The 23343-nt window shown below is 28.0% G+C and overlaps 1 protein-coding gene across 2 annotated transcripts in view; it reads right to left on the reverse strand.

Moving 5' to 3' along the window:
• Positions 1–23343, reverse strand: part of LOC100214696 (alpha-1,6-mannosylglycoprotein 6-beta-N-acetylglucosaminyltransferase A) — a 59505-nt gene that overhangs the window by 3688 nt on the left and 32474 nt on the right. For both annotated transcript variants that reach the window (XM_065800525.1, XM_065800524.1), the window contains exon 18: positions 8464–8563. In XM_065800525.1, the coding sequence (XP_065656597.1) occupies positions 8464–8563 (100 nt within the window). The remainder of the gene's footprint in view (positions 1–8463; positions 8564–23343) is intronic.

Genomic DNA, 23343 nt, shown 5'->3' on the forward strand with positions numbered 1-23343 from the left:
TCTTTTTATTATTGCAAGAGGCGAATGTATGTAAGGTCCTGTCTAATGTTAAGCTGTTATTCTTAGTTTACTAAATCTTGTATCTCATCTCAGATGTCAGGTTATTGAGACTTTCGGTTAGTCTACAAAGCCATTACTTAACGTAAATCTAACATCTCATCTTTAATTCATAGGTATGATCTTTTTTTCTTCTCCCCAGAATAAAGCATTATTTGCAAAGAAATCTTACTCTAATTTGACTCTTTAATATAATGGCTATACTCCTGACAGTTAATCAGATTAACCCATTGTTAAACATCAAAATCACTCTGGCTTCCAATGCTAAAGTTGATTCTTAATTAAACACCTCTACAGTTTGTGCTCCAGACAAGATTTCCATTATAGTCTTAAAAGAAGTGCTCTCCAGAACTCTCTTCAATTTTTACTAAACTTTTAAAAAGTGTAAAATAAATGGTTCCAATTTTTTAAAACTCTAGAAAACACTTTGACCTCTCTAACTATCCTACAATTAGTCTTCACTCTGTTATTAGTTTCTTTATATGAAGGTTTTATGGTTATAAAATTCTTTCAAACTGCATTAATAAAGTTATTCTAGAAGGCCTACCCTCTTCTTTGTTTTAAGTAACTTTAAGGGCACCATAAGGTTCTATCTTTGCTCCTGTATTGTTTCTTATCTACAATAATAAACTTCATGAAATCTAAAGTGGCTCTATTTGCCGACAACTAAACTTTATACTCTTGTCTTGACAAACAATCTTCACTTTTTAATTGCTTAGGCCTGCAGTGGCTTATGGATTTAAATTCAGGACTTAAAATCCACAATTTTTGTTAGACAACAAAAATCATTTATTTGTTGCAAAAAAATATTGCAACATTGTTGGCATTCCTATATTGATAAATAACAACCCTCTTACTCTCAGACAAAGTCTAAAAGCGCATAGTAAATGTAATTAAACCTGCTTTATCTGCCAAGCTTGAGGCACTCTCCCATTGTTGTAAGGTTGCATTTCTTTCTTTTTTCTACAAATACAATCATGGTCATTGGTCAAACGAGCTATCACCTCTATAAGGATAAACCAAAACTCATTCTTGCTTGGCTTTTTATTCAACAAGTGGCATCTTTTTACTGTATCTGCCACTTCATGCTATAAAAACTTTTATAAATCCAGTTTTTTTCCTTGAACATCAAAAAAACCTTATAACTCTTACCCATCTTCATATTTTCCTTTTTTACACAAATTACATCTTTTTAAGTCTTCAGTTATACATTTCCTAGTATTTTAAGTTATTCTATATTTTAAAGTAACTCATAACTTAATAGTGGTTGCTTGTAACCTTGTTGGAAGCAAATTAGAGTTGAAAATATATAAATGTATACCAGTATTTAATAATTAGTAAATGCAAGCATAAAATTATAATATATTAAGTATTATAAACTTTCTTTTAGCACCAGGGTCAGGGATGGCTCTGCAAAAAGTCTCATTTTTAGTCTGGGCTGGGGCCCTTGTCACTTACCAAACACAGTGTATCATGAAACAAGTTTGATAAGCAATTTTCTACTGATCTTTTATTGCTCTGTTTTTTAAGAAAATTGTGCACTCTTATTTGCACTCTTATTCCTACGCATACATACATATTTAATAATATTTCAAACGCATTCATACATAATTAACGATATTTCGCTGACCTATTACAAAATTAATTCAAGTGGTTTTATCAAAGATGCTAAAAAATGGAAGGTAGGCCCTAATAAATTTCAAGTTTCCTTTGATGTAGTTAATTTATATTCATCTGTGCCGAGCAATGAAGCAATACCGGTTATTGCTAACATATCGAACAATGATTTTGAGGATTTAAAAACTAGGACTAAATTAACTCTTTCAGATATGAACTAGTTAATTGAACTTTCATTAGGCAAGTGTTATTTTTATACAAAGATAAAATCCGAATTATATCTAATTGAGGTCCAATTGATTTATCATTGATGGTAGTCATAGCTGAAGCATTTTTGCAAAATATAGAAAAAAAAGCCCTTAATATAGCCTTTGTTAACTCATTCCAACCAATTACTTAAAAAAGATATGTGGATGATACCCATGCTCGCTTAAATTTGAAAGAAAAACAAGAACTGTTTTTTAAAACTTTAAATGCACAAAATCCCTCCATAAAACATACCGTTGAACTTGAAAACGAAAGAAAACAACTTTTTACTTTTTAGATATTTCTACAAATATAATGAACGAATTTTATGAGTTTCAAGTACACCATAAGGATGTAATAACCAAATATCTACCCAAGCATAATCCTAGGCATCTTTAAAGGATTTTTATGTAGAGCAGATTAAATCTGCTCTGCTGAACAAAAACATCTCTCACAAGAAATTGATTTCCTCATAGATACATTTTTTGTAAATGATGTTTTAGATCACATTTCAAAAAATACTACATCTAAACAATTAGATAAACAGTTTGCAAAACTACCTTGGGTACTCATTATTGGCCCTAAACTCCAAAGATAATTTAGAAAACAAAACATCAAATTTATATTTACTTCGGCTCCCAATTTAAATAACATGTTATGCAACAAAACAAAATCGAACCAAATCTGGGTGTATACAAACATAAATGCTCATGCGGAAGTATATGTATTAGTAAGACCAAAAAGATAATCATTTCTAGAAGTGCGGAACACCAACGAGTCTGTAAAAATCAAAAACCGTTGAGTTCAGGGGTCACAAAATATTCCAGAACATGTTGTGTACTTTTGATTGGCTGAATCCTAAGACCTCGGCAGTCATTCCAGAATACAGGATAAGAAAAATTAGAGAATCTTTGGAGATAAATAAAACAAGAACTTGACACGAGGTATTGGGCAAACTGTTCTAAATCGTGATGACGGGAATAATGTTAAAACAAAAACTTGGGGGCCAATTTTGACAAAAAATTTAACTGGCGTTGCTATTATATTATTTGATTGGTTTTTAGATTTGATGCTTTTTAATATTATCTTTTTTAAACAGTTGGTTTTTTGTTATTTTGTAATATTTTTTTCATTACCTGATGATACTGACCAAAATAGGTCAACAAAATATTGTTAACATATTATTATACCAAAATGTATTTTAAAAATAATTATGTGCTGCCATTTTATTGAAATCAACTTAAATATTTATAAACATATTGTATAACAATGTAGAAATGACTTTTAAAGATATACATATATTACTAGATAAAACTCAAAATTTATAAAATAGTCATGTCATTTGGAGTAAAGTGTTGATTCCTTACTCCTGATGATCCCATTTCAACATATCTACTATGGAATAATTTACAAACATTTATACATATATGGGTTGAAATAATAAACCTATTGCTAGAATCAAGCAGCATGTATTGTCTAAAAAGTTCTACATTATTTCTAATAATAAAGAAGTTAGACTGCCACAGATAGTGAAGACTTAAAAAATTATAGACTTGTTTCTAATAAAGTATTCATTAGCAAGCTAATAGAAAGAGTAGTTTCCAATCATCTTGATTCCCACATGACAACAAAAAATCTTCATATAGAACATCAAAATGGATACAAAAAAACATCACTCAACTGAAACACTTTTACTTAAGCTAACCAATAAAATATTTGAACTCTTTGATAAACATAAACCTTCAGTACTAATGTTACTTGATCTAAGTGCTGCCTTTGACACCATTGATCAGCAAAAACTACATAGACTATTAACTAGTGAAATAATTGACGCAGCTCAAAAGTGGTTCAAATCATTTTTGGTTAACCGTAACTAAAAAGTTAAAATTGGTAAGTTATATTCCACAATCTAAAGTGTAAAATATGGAGCACCACAAGGTAAAGGCCTGGGTCCAAAACTCTTTAATATCTATATGAAACCACTATACAAATATCTGAACATATTCAGTATTAAAACTTTTGGATACTTAGATGATCATCAAATTCTAAAAGCATTTCTTCCTTCATCTCAATAGAATACACTAGTCCTGGATATACCAAAATATCTTGAATACATATCTAAATGGATGAATGAATCATTCATATGTATTAACCAATTGAAAACAAAAATATTAATTATGGCGCCACCTAGCATTCAAAGATATATTATTATTAAAGGTACTTTTGTTAACAAGGAATGCATTAGATTTGATGATTCAAAAGTTTAGGTGTGATAGATAATGAGTTATCTTTAAAAAAACAAATAAATAAGAATGTTAAAAACTGCTACAATATATTGAACAAAATATCCAAAATAAAATAATTCTTATCGCACAAAGATTTACGCACCATAGTATGTTAACTAATATTTGCAAAACTAGATTATTGCAACTCCCTCTATTTTGGAATTGAAAAGACACTATTAAAAAAATTGCAGTCTGTACAAAATTGTGTAGCAAGACTAGTATTTAAAACTAGAATAGAAAATCATGTAAGCGACCAGGAATTCAACAATTTGCACTGGCTTAAAATTAGAAAAAGAATCTAATTCAAAGTCCTCTTAATAATGCACAAATCTATTATTCTGGAAGCGCCAACGCCATTATGCAATTTAATTTAATATAATTTATGCGGTAGTGGTGTAGTGGTAAGAGCGCTCGCTTTGTAAGCAAGAGGTTCGGAGTTCGACTCCTACCACGTCCCTGGAAGTACCGCACCTAATTAGTTTCTCCGCACAGCGGCCTTGCTCGGCAAGGTTCGTGTTTCGGAGTTAAAGAGTTGAGAGAGGGTTGCACCACGAATAACAACTAAAAAAAAAAAAAAAAAAAAAAAAACACAAAAAAAAAAGAGTAGCCTCCTCGACTGTAGTGGCCCCCCTCGGGCCTTGGGGAATAATCTAAAAAAAAAAAAAGAAAATTCACTATTCAATATCAGAAAGAACACTAAAATTAAAGAAAACAAAATGCAGTAACCGATTTGTTAATGGAGCATTATCCCACTATGGTCCTAAACTTTGGAAATTCACTTCCAAATATCATCCCTAACAAAAAAATACAACTATTTCTAAGAAAAAGCTAAAATCTTATTTAATGATGAATGGTGAACTAGTCCACCAGAAAACTCTTGAATGTTAAATTAAAAACTCTTGAATATTAATATTAAAAACTTTTACTATTTTTACTAATATAATAATTTGTTGCACAGCTGTGCAGTGCAACAATATATAATAAATATTGAGTAAATACATTGGTTAACCCAAAGCTCAGATAGCTCAGATAACCCATAGCTCAAATACATAGGTTAACCCATAGCTGTGGGTTAATCTATTTATTTATATTTAGTTATATATATATATATATATATATATATATATATATATATATATATATATATATATATATATATATATATATATATATATATATATATATATATATATATATATATATATATATATATATATATATATATATATATATATATGTATATATATATATGTATATATATATATGTATATATATATGTATATATATATGAATATATATATATATGTATATATATATATGTATATATTTATATGTATATATATATATATGTATATATATATATATATATATGTATATATTTATATGTATATATATATATATGCATATATATATATATGTATATATATATATATATGTATATATTTATATGAATATATATATGTATATATATATATATATATATATATATGTATATATATATGTATATATATATATATATATATATATAAATATATATATATATATATATATATATATATATATATATATATATATATATATATATATATATATATATATATATATATATACATTGGCCAATTCTATAGTTCAGTGATGTATTATGCGGAGAGATTTTTTTTAATAAAAATTTTTCTATAACTAAAAAACAATTTTTTATTACTCTAAATCAATCTTGAATTAAAATTTTATGATATAAATTAAACATAATTGTATTAACATAACAATGACACAAAGCAAAAATTAAAACATGAGTTCAGTGACGCAACGCGGAAAAAAGTGTTTTTTTATCAGCATACTTTTATATGGAGTTTTCGCTGAAATTTTAATTCTTGTTAGACAAATTAGACTTTTTTGTTGTAATTTATTCATTTGGTAGGCAGTCATAAAAAAAGCCATAAACAACAAAGTTTTCATACCGTTTTACTTTACAGAAAAAAGTATCAGTTCAGTGACGCAACGTTCAGTGACGAAACAAAAAGATAGAATTAAAATCATTTTAAAAAGTTTTGTTATTTTGTAATAAATTTTAATTATACTCAGGTGAAAATAGCATCATGAACTTATCACGCATCACTGATATGTATTGGATGAGTTCTGTTACAGTAGACTTTCTTGAAGTTTTTTCAATGTTTGCATATGTTTTAGTTTCAGCCTTTCTCCACTCATCCCAGGATACTTTAAAACCAAATGTATTAACAGCTTTCAAGTGTTTATCAAACTGTTTCATACCTTTGCATGCAACATATTTGTCATAAACGCAATCATATGTGTACGGTTCACAAACAAAGTTATTTATCAATTCAGATCCAACTTTGATTGAAGATACTTGAATTGATTTTGTTAATGCATTTAAGGCAGATCATATATTTTCATGCTAACTACAAACACTAACATTATGCAAAAATTTTGTAACTGATTTCACATTGCGTGGACGAAGGTTGCAAAATTTGCTGTGTCTAGTTTTTATGTGCTTATGCTTATCCTTGAATAACTCGAAAGCTTCTTATAGGGTAATAAAAACATATATAAATGGCGTATCTGAATACTGTTTGCTGTTTCGTCAGATAATTGAATTCAAGTGACATCTTTTTTATTTGGTGATATTTGGGAAAGTTCATCTTCATTATAAAAGTTTACAACTGCTAAAACATCGCTTTCAGAAAGACCATACAGCTTTCAACATGCTTGAGATAGACCCAAACTATCTTTTTAAGCAGAGTTATTTGAAAGAATAGAAAGAATTTCAGATTGTTTCTTCTTTGAAGCTGGTAGTGCTTTTAAAACTATTTTTAATGGTTTTCCTTTTTGCTGAACATTTTTAAAAGATGAGCTTATTCTTTAAGATTGATTTAAAAGTTTTCTTTTTAGAATGCGACTTTTTACAACTCTTAATTTTGCTTTAGCAGTATAAGCTGCTTTTTTATTAGGATCGACTTTCAATTTTTCTTGATATCTCTTAGATCTTACTTTTTTTTTACATTTTTTTCTTTTTATCAGCATTCCGAGAAACATAATTAGCTTGGTATTCTGCATAACGTTTTTTTTTACTTCTAATTTTGATTCCATTTCTTAAGAATTTACAACTTTATAAGAAAATGCCAACACAAATCCAATTTACAAATATTTACTAGCCTTCACAATAATAAAATGCAAAGTTTATTCAACCAAATCCCACAACGAAATCTGAACATTTGGATGATATTTTGACTTCCTTACCATGCTATTTTATAAAATGCGAATTATCCCCTTGATGGGTTCAGTGACGCAACAGCTTTTAAACTATAACTTTAAGTTAATATAATGCTTTTTAACCAAATTTTTTTGAATAGTGATGGAAAGTTTACATAAAAATATCTAAAAAAACCTCGCCTTAAAACCTTAAAACTCTCCTTAAAGCCTAATTTCACTGTGATAATTAAACTCCTTTAGCTTTTAGTTCATGTGACAAAAAAAACACTTAAATCATTTTTAAAAAGTAAAAATTTCTTTTCTCAAGAAATGTTTATAATCTCAAAGATTCTTTCTAAACAAAAAAATGGATATGTTTGATTTAAAATGTTGCAATAACTTGCCCTTAAATTTTATTCATTTTTTCGAATAATAAAAAGAAAAAACAGCTGCTACCATTTATCAAACTTATCTACTCGGTTTAAATATTTTTTACTCAAAATTTTTTTTAAGAATAACTTTAAGGTGTTTAAATTACAATTAAAGAAAAAAAGTATATGAAAAAGTATTTGAAAAAATTGAAAAACTTAAACACTAAATTTATCTGTTCCATTGTGGAAATAGATATATCTATATATCTATATATCTATATATATATATATATATATATATATATATATATATATATATATCTATATATCTATATATATATATATATATATATAGATATATATATATAGATATATATATATATATATATATATATATATATATATATATATATATATATATATATATATATATATATGTATATATATATATATATATATATATATATATATATATATATATATATATATATATATATATATATAAATAAATAAATATATATATATATATATATATATATATATAAATAAATATATATATATATATATATATATATATATATATATATATATACATACATATACAAACACACAACTTTTATATTAAAAACAAAATATTTTCGTGAAAATTATGTGCATTACAGTATCTTTATTGTTACCTATTGGAGGCAAAAACTTGGGATTTATAAAAAAGCAACCATCAGCAATCGCCTCCAAAGGAGCTGGTCCTTCATACGGAAATCCAAGTCCAATGAAAACCTTAGAAAAACAATATAAATTCATAAGTTAAGCAATTGAAAAATTTTAAACTCAAACTAAGATAAAAATTCTAACTCTAAAACTCTAAAAAAGCAACTGCTGTCTTAATAGTTCTTTTATATCATAGAGAGTAGAGTACAAGATACACAAGGGTAGAGTGGGGTAATGATGGTCTGTGGTTTAATCAACGTTTATTAGATTTTCAGGAGAAAAGCTTTAGGTAGAACTTTTTTTCCCAAAGGTATAGATGGTTAAAATAGCTCTCTAAATCTCAATTATCAGCGTTAGGTACATAGATATCAGCGTTTTACAGTACCCAGTTTTATACCAAAAATCTGTTCACCATTTTTCAACTTATGCATTAGGCAGCATGATAGAATGGTGCTTTATAGCCTTATTTTTTAAAATTTTAAATTAACATAGATATAATATATAAATAAAGAAAAAAAATTCAGTTTTTTTCAATAATCTAGATCTTCCTATATTTATGAACAGTAATGTACTAAATGAGTCATCTACCCTTCATCTTCTAAGATTAACTCTTACTTCCAATCTTTTTTACAAACCATATATCAAATCAATTGCAAAATTAGCATCTGCTATAGTTTTATCACTTTATTGTGCTTGCCATTTTGTTTCTACACATTCTATTCTTTATCTCTATAAATTAATCCATTCCTTGTATAAAATACTGTTGCCATATAGGGGGCAGATCTTCCAATGATGCTTTTTCTCTTTTAGACAAGGTGCAAAAACGCATTGTAAACATAATTAGACCTGCTCTTGTAGCCAACCTTCAACCATTATCACATCCTGACATCCTCGTAATGTTGCTTCTTTACTATAAATACTATAATGGGCACTGCTCTAAAGAACTAAGGTCTCTTGTGCCATCTACTAAAATTCATTCTCATACTTCTTGTCAAAAATTCTTATTAGTCTAGTTTTTTTCCTTGAATATCAGTCCTTTGCAATTCGCTTCCTTCATTTAAGGGGTAAACAGAATCTTAATGGGTAAACAGATTCTATCTGTTGACCAGCCTCGAACCCCGTCTTCATCTATTAGGCTGGAGTAGATGTATTTATAATAAAATAACTGTTTCCAGTTTAGGATGTTGAATTCTACTATTTTAAAAAGAGGGCACAACTTTAAAACTCAGTTTTATGGTTCTGAGGTCGGCTGGAAGTCAGGTTTCCCAAACTCTGTAGTAGCTCTCAGAGAGGCTGATTCCATCAACAGCTGAAAATATCAGAGTACTAACAGTGCCATGTTGCACTTGGATGGTGTCCCTATTCCTACTTTTGGTGTGAATTGTCAAGGCCACATTTAGAGCCCTTTGTTATGGCTTAGGGTTTATTAATAGTAGCAATAGCTAGGACTATTAAATAGTATACTGAGTACTATATGTGATTCGAGTCAAGTTCTTTAACAAATTTGAAAATGACTAAAGTACCCCAAACTACAAAACACAAAAAATCATTGTCATCACCAAGATCTCCAAATCATTTATTCACTAATATTTAAGGTCTTCAAAGCAACTTTTCTTCTATTGAGTCTTATCTCTTTTCAGTTTCTTCACATTTACCCTTAGGTGCTTCTGATCACAATTTGATCACTCTAAAACTATTATCTTTTTCTTCTTTATCATCACAATCCCCTTATCATAATACATCTTACAACTACCTTAAAGCTGACTGGGACTGTTTCCATGATTTTCTTCCTGATAGCCCTTGGGTAGAAATCTTTTTGTCTTCCTGCTGACAAATTTGCTTCTCACATAACTTCATGGATTTAGGCTGGCATGGAATCCTTTATTCCCTCTCGACTATTCCAAGTTAAGCCTCACTCTTTTCCATGGTTTTCCTCACATTGCGCTGCTGCAATTTGTAATCAAAACCTTTACTTTCTTATCTATCAACAAAACAATTCTCCAGAAAACAGGTATCTGTTTACTAGATGCTAGAAACTATTGTAAAAAGGTTTTGTCTAACACCAAAGCCCGCTATTCTCAGGTCAAGAAATCTCATATTTTATCTCAAAAATTAGACTCTCGTGACTACTGGAGAATCTTTAACAGTATTAATAATAGGGCAAATCTGTTATTCCACCTCTCTTGTATGGTTCAGATTTTGTCACCTCACCTAAAAGTTCTAAGAAAAGCTGAATTGCTTGCTAATAACTTTTCATCAATATTATCTCTTGATTCCACTAGTTGCGTTCTACCTAATATAGGCGATAATAACCTAAAACAGGTTGATACATTGCTTAACATTCGTATCACTCTAGCTTCTGTATCTAAAGTGATTTACTGCTTAGACTTGCAGAAGTGATCTCTGGAGCTGTCATCTATACTTTCAAAACTATTAACCAAGTGCTTATCAGAGTTTTAGATAACAGCCTGCTAGATAACAGCATCTGTTATCCCTATTTTCAAAAAATGTGGAGAGCAATCTGATTCGACCAAATACCATCCCATTTGTTTTCTTTCTATCATAAGCAAGGTTTTTGAATCTTTAATCACCAAATACATCTTATCTCTCATCTCTTATCTTGAATCTAACAACTTACTTTCTGATCATCAATATGGATTTTAATATTCTTGTTCTACAGCTGATTTGTTAACAGTAATAACTGATAGGTTTTATCGTGCATTTTATATTTCTCCTTTCTCATTTCTCAACATCGCTCTTTACATTTCTAAAGCTTTTAATAAAGTTTGAAATGCTGGTCTTCTCCATAAGCTTTCTTCTTTAACACCGTTAAGATTAACGAATCCTTCCTTTCCTTCATATCCTGTAACTTCAGGGGTTCCTCAAGGTTCTATCCCTTTGATCTCCCAGAAATTCTCACATCTAAGTAAGGTCACCTCTAAAAATGATGTATCTTGTAATGTGGTAAAACAAGTTATATATTATTTTCTATTATTTTAAATAATAGCATTTTAAACCTTTTTCAAAATGGCATTATAAAAATTCAATTCTTAACTTAGGTTGAAGGGGCGGGGTGGCACATGCCTCTTCCCTTGATTTGATGTGTGCGTAGCTAGTGTAAAGAAGTATAATAAAATTTTTGTATTTAATATTGGATTTACTTTTTTTTAATAAAGATAAAAATACTTATAGAAAAGATTTTTTAGTTATAGGGTGTGTTAAACAGTGGACCCTTACACCCACCCTAACACAGAGATAAACCTATAATATTTGCCAATGGTCTTGAAGCAAATTATAACTACTTCTTGCATATGAAAATTAACATTTCATTTCCAAGATGCGCCTGGTGGCTAGAGACCATCAGGCGCATCTATGAATTGGTAGCCTATTATAACACCCGACTTTTGATACTAATTTATAGGCATTTAGATAAGAATTGACAAATTTATGATATTTTATTTAAGAAAAATATTATTTTGACCGCAATTTCTTTAACTGTATAATTTGTTAAAATTGCAAACTTGGAGATATTTATATATAATACAGAAATTTTTAAGAAAAATGGTATGTGATGACTTCACAAGTGGCATATATCAAAAACTCGTTACTTAGTGGCTGTCCTGAAAAATTTAAATTTAAATTTTTATCACTGTATAATTTGCTAAAATAGCAAACTTGGAGATTTTCAAGAAAAATGATATGCAACTTTACAAGTATCTAGCATTTATTATTTAACGGAGTCATTTTTTTCATTCACCTTATATGATCGGAAGAGATTTATATAAATTTACGCCATAAGAAAATTACTTGTGATAAATGCAGGCATAAAAAAAAATTTTGATCCTAAAAACATAGAAAAACCAGATAGTAGCCGATTATTTAAAAGCAATTTATATAACCATTAAAAATCTTATTTTTTTATTAATTATTATATTTGTATAAATATACTAAAAAATTTAGTAGTAATAGTTGCTTGAAATGAGATCTTCAAACATAATACATTATCAATATTATTCTTGATCGCCATATGATCAATAAATATATTAATTTTGCAATACTTTTATTTTTAATGTTATTGTTATCATTACTTTTAATATTTTGTGTCACTCTATTATAATGAATTTGTTGAACTACTTTAGTTATGTTATTAGTTTTGTTATAGTAAGTCATTTATATTTTTATTATAAATTAAGTTATTTAGTTACTATGATATAAAATTTTAGTAATAGTAGAACTTAGAGTTGCAAAAAAATGCGTTTTTTTCCTCTGGTGTTTTTTGGGTCAAAAAAACATGTTTTTTTGTTTTTTTTATTTTTTTCATTGTTGTTTTACTTTTTTTTAACAGTTTTTAGTTTTTTTTTACATAAATTTTAGAAAAGTTTTCCTTTATTCTGGTAAATTTTTAGTAGATGACCATTAAAAGCACAAGTGGATGCATAAACACTAATTTAACATCAATTGGATGTTTAAACGCTAATTTAACATAAATTATTAATAACAAAATTAAATTAGCTTAAAGTTAGTTATATATCTATTCATACTGTAAAGAAATGTTTATTTACCATGTTGTACTAACAACTGTGATATTCTCATTATAAATAGAAACAATTCTATAAGAAAGCTACCATTTTGATTTTAATTTTTACTTTACATTAGTAAAAATATTAGTATATAATACAATGCAAATTTAATCAGACTTCAAATGCTCAAAAACAATAAGCAATCTATTGAGATTGTTTACTTATTTGAGCATTCATATAATGTGTAGTAATTTAGCGTTACATTGTTTGTTTGTTATATTTGTCAAAAAAATATATATTGCTAGTAGGCCCTTATAAAAAAAAGCCCAAGACTAAATTAATTTCGAGTAAAATTTAAAAATTTTGAATCATTATTATTTATGGAGTTTTCCAGACCACCTTCACCTGGTGATTCCTAATTTATTTATTTATAATTTATTTTTTATGCATTTTTTTCTAATTACATGATTTATTTATCTAGACTATATATATATCATATAGTACTATATCAGAACAATTTTTTAACATGCTTTATTTTTCAAGTTCAATTTTTAGACATCTTCTTCAATCTTATGGCAAAAGGAACATTTTTCCATTTTGCTAATTTGGTTCAGAGATTTAAATAAATGGGCGCCTGAGGTTTTATTTCTACCCCTTGGGTGGAGAGCTTAATCATAATTGATTACCAACAAGAAGAACAAAAAGAAATCACTCAATAATTTAAAGATATCCTTTCTATTTATATATATGTAAGTATATATAGATATTATCGTGCTTTAGAACCCTTTTAGATAGAAAATCACTATTCAGTGTTTTTAATGTGGTGTGGTTATCTTTTGTGTTAATCTATTTTTAGATTCTATTGCAGAAAAACTACAGTTTGTATATCAAAATTTTAAAAACCTGAATTTCTATAAGTTTCTTGATATCTTTGTTTAAATTTTTTTTTTTATAGATTTATATAAAATTTCCCTTCATTTGAGTAATAAGTTAACTTTTTTAATATAAACATTTTTTAAACAATATTAGGGACCTGTTGAATATAAAATGAACAATTTTATTGGACAACTAAAATTAAACTTTAATTATTATCAAAAGATAACCACAGCACATAAAAAAAAACTGATTTTTGATTTTTTTATCTTAAGGTGGGGAAGGGAGGTGGGGGAAAAGGGGCAATATATATATATATATATATATATATATATATATATATATATATATATATATATATATATATATATATATATATATATATATATATATATATATATATATATATATATATATATATATATATATATATATATATATATATATATATATATATATATATATATATATTAGTAGTAGAAAATCACTTAACAAAATTTTTTTCCATTTAACACTGTGTTTCATCAACAAAGATTCATCAGAAATGCTTTGTTGATGAAACACAGTGTTAAATGGATAAAATTTTTAATAAGTGATTTTCTACTACTAGTATAATTGCTCTGTTCTTTTAAGAACATTGAGCACTCTATTGTGTAGAATACTTTTTAAATTTGTTTAAATATATATATATATATATATATTTATATATATAAATATTTATGTATATATATATATATATATATATATATATATATATATATATATATATATATATATATATATATATATATATATATATATATATATATATATATATATATATATATATATATTTAAACAACTTTAAAATGTATTCAACAAAGTAGAGTGCTCAATGTTCTTAAAAGAACAGAGCAATTATAAATTTGTAAATTAACTAAAACCAATCAAGATAAAATTGAGGAAGAAAAAAATTATCTAAGAAGTTTTTATACAGGACTGTTTCAACCGTGTTAACCTTTAAGCATACCAAAATAAAAATTATTTTAGTAAATTTCAGTACAAATTGTACCAATTTAAATCAAAAATTAAAATATGAACTAAGATATTGCCATTAAAATTAAATTTAGTACCTTGAATAATGAAATTTAAAATATTTTATTTCCAAAAAAACGATCAAAAAAAAAAAAAAAAAAAGCAAGAACCAAAAAAATGTGTCACAGCTCTAGTAGAACTATTATTAATGCTATCATTAATACTATCTGTACTATATACTTATTTAACGTAACAGTTGTAAGAAAAATAAATTTGTTGTTGTTATAGATTAAAAATGTCTAGTGAAAAAAAACAACTTTACAAATCTATTTATGAAGGATATTTAAAAGCATTTGCAAACAAACAAAGCAAAAGTCTCAAGAAGAAACAAATAAAATCTGGTCTGAGATTAAAATAAAGAGCAAATTATTTTCTGAACTAAATGTAGAAATTGAAAAAAAATTGAAAGGGCTAAGACAAATTGAACTTCGAAATAAAGTCGGTATTTTATCTTACTGGACAAAATTACCGAACTGTGTACCGAATACACCGAAAAAGCATGCAATTGAATTTAAAATCACTTTTGATGACCTGACTGACGCGTGAAGTGAAGAGAGTAAAAAAGAAAACTCCAATTTGTTAAAAGTTTTAACAAAACAAGCCCCGAAATAAGATCAGTTAAAGAATGAAATTTATATTTTACAAAAAAATATTGCATTTATTACTGAAAGAAAGAAATTGTAACTTGTTGTCAAAGAAGAATACCAAACACTAGGGCAAAAGCAAAAACTTTTGGTAGAAAAAAACCGAGATCTTGTACTTTGTCAAAAAGCCACTGAACCAGATTAAAAAGAAAAAAAGCAATAGAAGTATTAGATTCAGATATTAGAAAAAAGTTGTGTGGAATTAAAAATTCAGTAACAAAAGGTTGACTGCTAGATTGTGATCAGGAAAGTTTAATAAAAGCATTGTAGATATTACTATGAAAAGGTCTGCCTCTGATGATGGTATAAGAACTGAAATGGTTTGAACTGTGAAAATATAAAATGACTTGGTTGAAAAATTGAAAAAGCATTTTTACAATCTCTCCATATCAGGAGTTTACTTAAGATTACTTCCAAGCAGATTATTGAGCACAGAAGGAAAAAGATATGTTAAAACTGCACCTGTGTTAATAAGGGCATTAAATTCTGAGCATGAATTTCAAGCAGACACAAAATTTGCCAAACCGTCCACCAGTGCTCTTGAAGAACATGCAGCAGTCTTGGGTCCTTAAGAAGTGACGTTTCACTTCCAGGATGATAAAGCCAGGGGTACCAATTGGATTGACAGCTGCAAACAAACAAACACCAACAATAATGCATATGGAGTACAAGGTGACTTTAACTGATCATGATTTTGTAATTGCTCCTTAACACAAACTTATTCTGTAATTGCAGCCATAGAAATTAAAAAAAGATTGCATGGAAAAACAAGCAGTCACATACTCTGGCCCAACATACATAGCAATCAGAGTGCAAAACATGATTCATCAACAGCACTTAGTCACTTAGAAGACATAAAAAGAATTTTAGAAGCCATCTAAATTCATAAGGAGAAACAAAAGACAAAGTTATGGAGAAGGCAAATTTTGCCAAAGCTAGTAAAATTCTTGCACAAATTTGGTCTTGCACAGTCATTGATAGATTTGAAAACTAAAGCCGAGTAAATAAAACCAAAACAGTGAAAAATGTGTACAGTGGATGCTAAATGTCAGAGAAAGTCAATACTTCCTTCAAATTGTAAAATGTTATGATCAAAACTGCTGTGGTCATTGTCACAGCTCACTGTTTCATCTTATTCCAACTAGTTTTCTTCCACCACTAATTTCTTCGCTCCAAGGAGAAGATGGTCTTGAATGCAATAATACAAAGAAAAAATTTGCATCCCTCCCTTTAAACTTATCACTTTGCGAAACAATTTTGCCCAAAACAGCTGCAAATAAGTACCCCAATGGATTGCCATACAACTACTCATGTCCAAGCATTCAAAATTTCTTACTAAAAAGAATTAGGACCAAGTGGTGGCAGCGCGCTTGCCTCATAAGTATGAAGTTCCGAGTTTAATCCTTATCACATACCTAGTAGTAAAGCACTCAACTTGTTTCTCAGTGCAGTGGCCTTGTTGTCAAGGTTTGTGTTTCGGAGTTATAGAGTTGAGAAAGAGTTGTAACCATAACTAAAGTAGCCCCTTCGACTGTAGTGGCTTTGTTGAGATTGAAGGGGGAAGGGTGAATTAACATTGAAAAAAAAGTTGCTCAACATTTGTCTGAACTTGTGAGTGTCTTTTTAAATTCGGACAAAGAAAAATTGAGTGGTATGATTGGGACAATGTTGATACCTCTGACCTCAACTGGACTTCAAAAATTGTTGAAGAATATGGAACTCTTTGAAGGTCAAAGTTTAATTTGGTAACAAATTTAGGTTTTAGATATTCATCAGTTGTATTATTTTTTTTTTAAACTATTACAATAAAAACATACACTTTTAAAATTTTTTTTGTCTTTTTTACGTCACACTTGAGGGGAAGGGGAGTTTATAAAAACAACAAAAAATCACTTATTATTTGAACAGCCCCTTAAGACCTTATAACTTTTTGTCAAATTGTTTGATTTTTATAATTTTTTAATCTTTAATATACTGTATTGAAGCTCTTTACAATGATATACAACATTCTAATATTTAAACAATTTAAAATTTTCATGCTACCTATCAGCGTACAAGTCAAATTCTTAAGTATATCTTTGATTTAAAGTGGCGCATACTTTTAATTAGAGATTTTTATGAAAGTCTTCAACTTTAAAAAAAATAATATTAAAAATGAGCATTAACATAACGAAAATGAAATTTAGAAGAAAAGTTGCTGTATAATTAGGTTCAAATAGTTTTAAGATGGAAAAATTTATAGTTTTTTTAAAATTTACAACTAAGTAATTTGCTATGAAAGTGGGGTAATGTGGTCCTATATGTCAAAATGTAGATGAAGTTCGTGTACCTAGGGCTGAATTTTTTCAATGCACAAATTTAAGGCCCAGGACTTGCCTAAAAATGATGAAGTTGATATGATCATCCCTATATTAATTACTATAGTGGTAGTGGTATAGTGGTAGAGCGCTGCTTTGTAAGCAGGAGGTTACGAGTTCAATCCCCACCACATCCCTGGTAGTGCTCAACTTGTTTCTCTGCGCAGTGGCCTTGTTCATAAAGGTTTGCGTTTTGGAGTTATAGAGTTGACAGAGGTTTATAACCAAAATTAAGTAGCCTCCTCATCTGTAGTGGCTTTCTTGCCCTTGGGAAGGTTAATAAAAAAAAAAAAAAACTTTGTAATTATATAGGTATGATATAACTCTATAGTAAATAGATAACAAAAATAGACATAACTTTTACAAAAACTTTGTTTAACTTTATATTGTTTTTAACAAACTTATCTAGTGTTACTTAGAACATCCAACATTTGAAAATGTTTCACCTTGATAGTTCAGAGCAAATTTGACAGATAAATCTACGCGTAAAATAGATACATATGGCCCTAAGTACAAGCAAATATGACCCAAGGTTAGACAAGATTTGATAGCCTTGTGAAAAAGGTCATCTATTAACAATACCGGATTGAGAAAAAACTTATTGAACATTGCATTTATTACTTAAGTAACAAACAATAAAATATAAAAGAATTTTTGGAAAAGCATTTAGGATTGTAATGCAATATAAGATACCAGCAGCAAAACTTTACTTTAGACCATCAAAAAAAGTTTTCCAATTATAACTTGCAGTAGAAAAGCTCTCTGAGAATCAAAATAGGGATAAAAAATAAAAAAAGTTTTCAAGTTAAGCTGGATGACACTAAGTACAAGCATGCCCTAGGTACACGAACTTCCCTATTGTGTTGTGATGAATCTAATACTTATACAGCAATATTACTTTTAAAATAAAAATAAGTATATATATAAATAAAAGCATGGCTTTATTTTTGGATTCATTTTTCTTGAGCCATGTTGCAATGAATTCATATAGATAATCATTAAAGATGAAATGATATTATAAATCCTATATATATAACATCAATACATGTTTAATGATCTATATGAATATATGAATCTCGTAGATAACCCATTGTGGCAGTTTTGAAGCATAGCACAGTAATTTTTTGTTTTATAAATGCGACATTTTGTAGAATTTTGAATCTTTAGTACAAAACACAAAAATTTTTGGTTAATTTTAAATTGAGCTTCCGCTCCTTAAACAAAAGTTGAATATCATATATTCAATATGAATACTTATAATGTGATTTTTATTTGTATTTATTTTATATTTTTTTTTTTACAATTTTACAAGTTGTAAAAAAGCTGTGGGAATTAAACAACAATAAAGCTTTTCAAAGCATCAAATTAGAAATGTAATTTATAATTTGATGCTTTGAACATGTAAAATTCTTTTGCGTTTAAACTATCTTTTGAATATTATGTTTAAACTCTTAATTAAATATAATACATACTCAATGACTCTAGTCATATTTTGCTATGAGTTGGTGTAATTTATTGAACATTACCCAACTAATTAAGGTAATTAAAAAATTATATATCAACTTTAATACTTTTATACAAAACTTTTTTAATGTAATTTAATAAAAATAATGTCAAATTGTGATTTTAGGTTTTCTACAAAAAAATTGTTTCGCTGTGTATATTTTTTGCTTAATATAAAAAACAGCTAAAAAAAAGCTTATATTACCCAACCTTATTTATTTTTTTCATATGCCTTTTTGAAACCTCAAATGTTTTTTTAGTATTTCTTGATAAATACACAATATACTTGGTGAAGTCAAAGATAACATTTTATAATGTCAATGACAGCAAAATACTAGAAGTCATTAAAACCGAGGTCGACAAAGCACGTCTCCAACTAGACATCGACAAAGCAGTAGAATGGTCCAAAAAGTGGCTAATGCTTTTCAACTTAGACATATGCAAATGCATGCAAGTATGTTGCTCCAACAAATAAGTCTATAAGACAAGAACTGGGTGCAATATCAGTCGAACGAGATATAGGTGTTATTGTTTCAGAAGACTTGAAATTCAAGCTTCAAGTTGAAGCAGCGGCTGCAAGAGCCAACCATGTACTTGGTCAGCTTAAGAAATCTTTAAGAAACAGAGGTCTCATACTTTGGAAAGTTCTTTATAAATCGTATGTTGGACCACACTTCGAATTCGCCATCCAATTGTAGTCGCCACATCTAAAGGGAGATATCAAGGCTCTCGAAAGCATTCAAAATATGCCACAAGGCTGATCACAGACATCAAACATAAATCATATGAAGAAAGACTTACAATTCTAGGCCTAATCAAACTTAAAAATAGACAAGTTAGAAATTATTTAATTCAGCAATATAAGATTGCGCATGGTGTTGAGAAATTGAAATTTGTAGTGCCTCAAGTCTACGCACAAATCCTTTACCAGTATAACATTTGCGGCAATAACTTAAGACTTACTGAGTCATCAGTCAAGAACTGTGTCGAAAGAGAAAACTTCTTCACAAACTGCATAGTCAACGCATAGATATTAACTCCTTTTTAACCGACGCATTTAAAAGCCGATTCGACGCACTAACAGTATAAGCATAGACACATCGTGTGTCCAGTATTTGTCAGCATGGAGGTGCCTGGTGCTGCACTTGTTCATTAATATACTATAAAAATTTTATTCTTCATGTACTAAAATTATTATAAAAAGTTATTTTTTTATATTTTGCCATGATTATCAACCCTCCCTTTTTACTTTATATTAGATAGGCGTTACAGGTTTTATTCGTATTCTAGGAGGCATTTTATAGTTTATATAAAAATTGAGAATCAATATATATATATATATACATGGCCGCCGAGAGGAGGAGGGGGGTAGACGGGGAAGATTCCCGGGGCCCTGTGTGTGTACAAATAATTTTTTTTCATGAAGTCTTATCTATTCATCACTTATTAAATCTTATTTATTGCTTCCAAAAAATCTTAAATACAAAAACTATTTTTAACAAATTTCTTTTTATTCTTGCTATTTTTCTTTTGTAATATTAAAATTTGAATTTTTTCAATCAAATTTTTTTCAATTGAATTTCAATCGAAATTAAAATTCGAATTTTTTCAATCAACGTTGTTAACTTTTCATTTGTTAATTTTCTTTTAAAATGTTAACAGTTGTAAAAATTGTATGACTTTTCTCTCATTAATGCTAAATTTTAAAATTTTCGTTTCAGACAATGCTGATGTTTTTTGTAAGCGTATATTTTAATTTTAATTTTAGTTTACATTTTGTAAATAACATATACATGTTAAATTAAAACTTTTGATAAATATTGCAATTGCGTTTAATACAAAATATTATTATTCAAATATTAATATTATTAAAAAAATGTTTTTATTCGTAAACTTTAATTTGCATTATTTATTAATAAATTCTGTATAAAGAGCTACGTTTTAATTTCTGAAATACAAAATATGATTTCTCGCCATAAATCTGGATACGAAAAATAAAAAGAGCAACAAAAAAGAAATGAAGAAAGTTCTGGAGGTATGAAAACACTAAAAAATTTAGGGTTTAAAATTTCTTCAAAAACACAGAACGATGACTATTGCGATAATGGAAACATTGATTCGGACCCATTAAGAGCAAGGAATGAAACGGAATTTGTTGTAATTTCCACGCAATCTGATATTTTGACACTTTCTTTGCATACCGACTGTGCCAAGATCGATATTGGAGTGGTAAAAGTAAATGTAACACTAAAAGACGTAGAAGATGCCATTCTAAAAGGTCCTGAATCACACCCAACAACATTTCCTGTAGATAAACACGGTTGTCTATTCCCTACCTATTTATTAGGCTTTCGTTTAAAAAATAAAGAAATAGTTCTTCGTGTTTGGTTAGTTTGGAGCAAATCTTAAAATGCTTTGTTCTGTTTTCCTTGTGTTTATTTTATAAATTTCATAAGCAAAGATCAATTTTTGCTACAGAAAATGGTTGGCAGGCTAATAGAGGGTGCAAAAAATTATATGACAATACCTGACCATGAAAAATCTAGCAATCATAAATCTTGTTATACCCAGTGGCGAAATTTAAAAAAATATATTAATAAACATACCACAATGAGAAACAGAAATGGAAACAAATACAGAATGAGAAACAGAAATGGAAAGACATATTAAAACGATTATTAGATGTAATTTTGTTTCTTGCTGAGCATGGATTGGCCTTTTGGAGGTGTTACTCATTTGATTGGAGATTCGAAAAATGGAAAATTTCTAGGATTATCAGAACTTTTAAATCATTACGATCCGCTTTTAGAAAAATATTTAAAAAACGTAAAGCAGACAAAAATCGAAAAAACAGAGATTGCAAGTACTTATCGCCAGATATTCAAAATGAATTCATATCATGCTGTGCAGATTGTTTGAGAACTTATATTTTAAAGAAAAGAGAAACTATGAAGTATTATTCCCTTATTGTTGATGCAACACCCGCTTCTGCGCATATAGAACAAACTACATTCATTTTACGGTAAGTTACAATTAAGTCTAACAATTTCGAAATTATGGAAAGATTTCTTGCATTTGTTGACTGCAATAAGAAGACTGGAAAAGATATTGCTAATTTAATTCTTGAAACGCTATAAAGGTATAATATTCCTATAAGTGACTGTTGCGCACAAGGATATGATAACGGATCTAACATGAGTGGATCACATAAAGGTGCACAAGCTGGCATTTTGCAAATTAATCCATTAGCAATTTTTTCTCCTTGTGCATGTCATAGTTTAAATTTATGTGGTGTTCATGCAGCAGAATCTTGTATTCATGTTGTAAGATTTTTTGGCACTATACAAAAATTATTCAATATATTTAGTAGTAGCCCACAAAGATGGGAAATATTAAAAAATAATATTGGATGTTCTTTGCACACTATGTTAAATACACGGTGGTCTGCAAAAATTGAAAGTGTTGAGCCATTTGCTGAAAAAATTAATGAAATTAAAATATCAATAAACGGTGCTTTGGAATTAAACTTAACATCAGAAACTCGATCAGATCTTATCAGAATAAAAAAATATATGGAATCTTTTGAATGCTTAGTACTGGCAAAAATATGGCATAAAGTTCTTGCAGCTATAAACTACAGAAGTTTTACAAGCTCGCAATGCAACAATTGATGTAAAAATAACCAATGTGTCAAGTCTTCTTGTTGAATTAAATATGATAAGAGATAGTTGGGATACTATTTTAAATGAATGTAGATTGTTGGGCACATCTTTACAGATAATCAATTTTCGGATAAAAATATATTAAAAGAAAAAAACAATACACAAGTTAAAAAGGACACCGGCAGAAGAATTTAGAATTAATGTTTTCAATGTTTT

The sequence above is a fragment of the Hydra vulgaris genome, chromosome 06 (assembly GCF_038396675.1).
Source record: "Hydra vulgaris chromosome 06, alternate assembly HydraT2T_AEP".
Classification (NCBI taxonomy): domain Eukaryota; kingdom Metazoa; phylum Cnidaria; class Hydrozoa; order Anthoathecata; family Hydridae; genus Hydra; species Hydra vulgaris.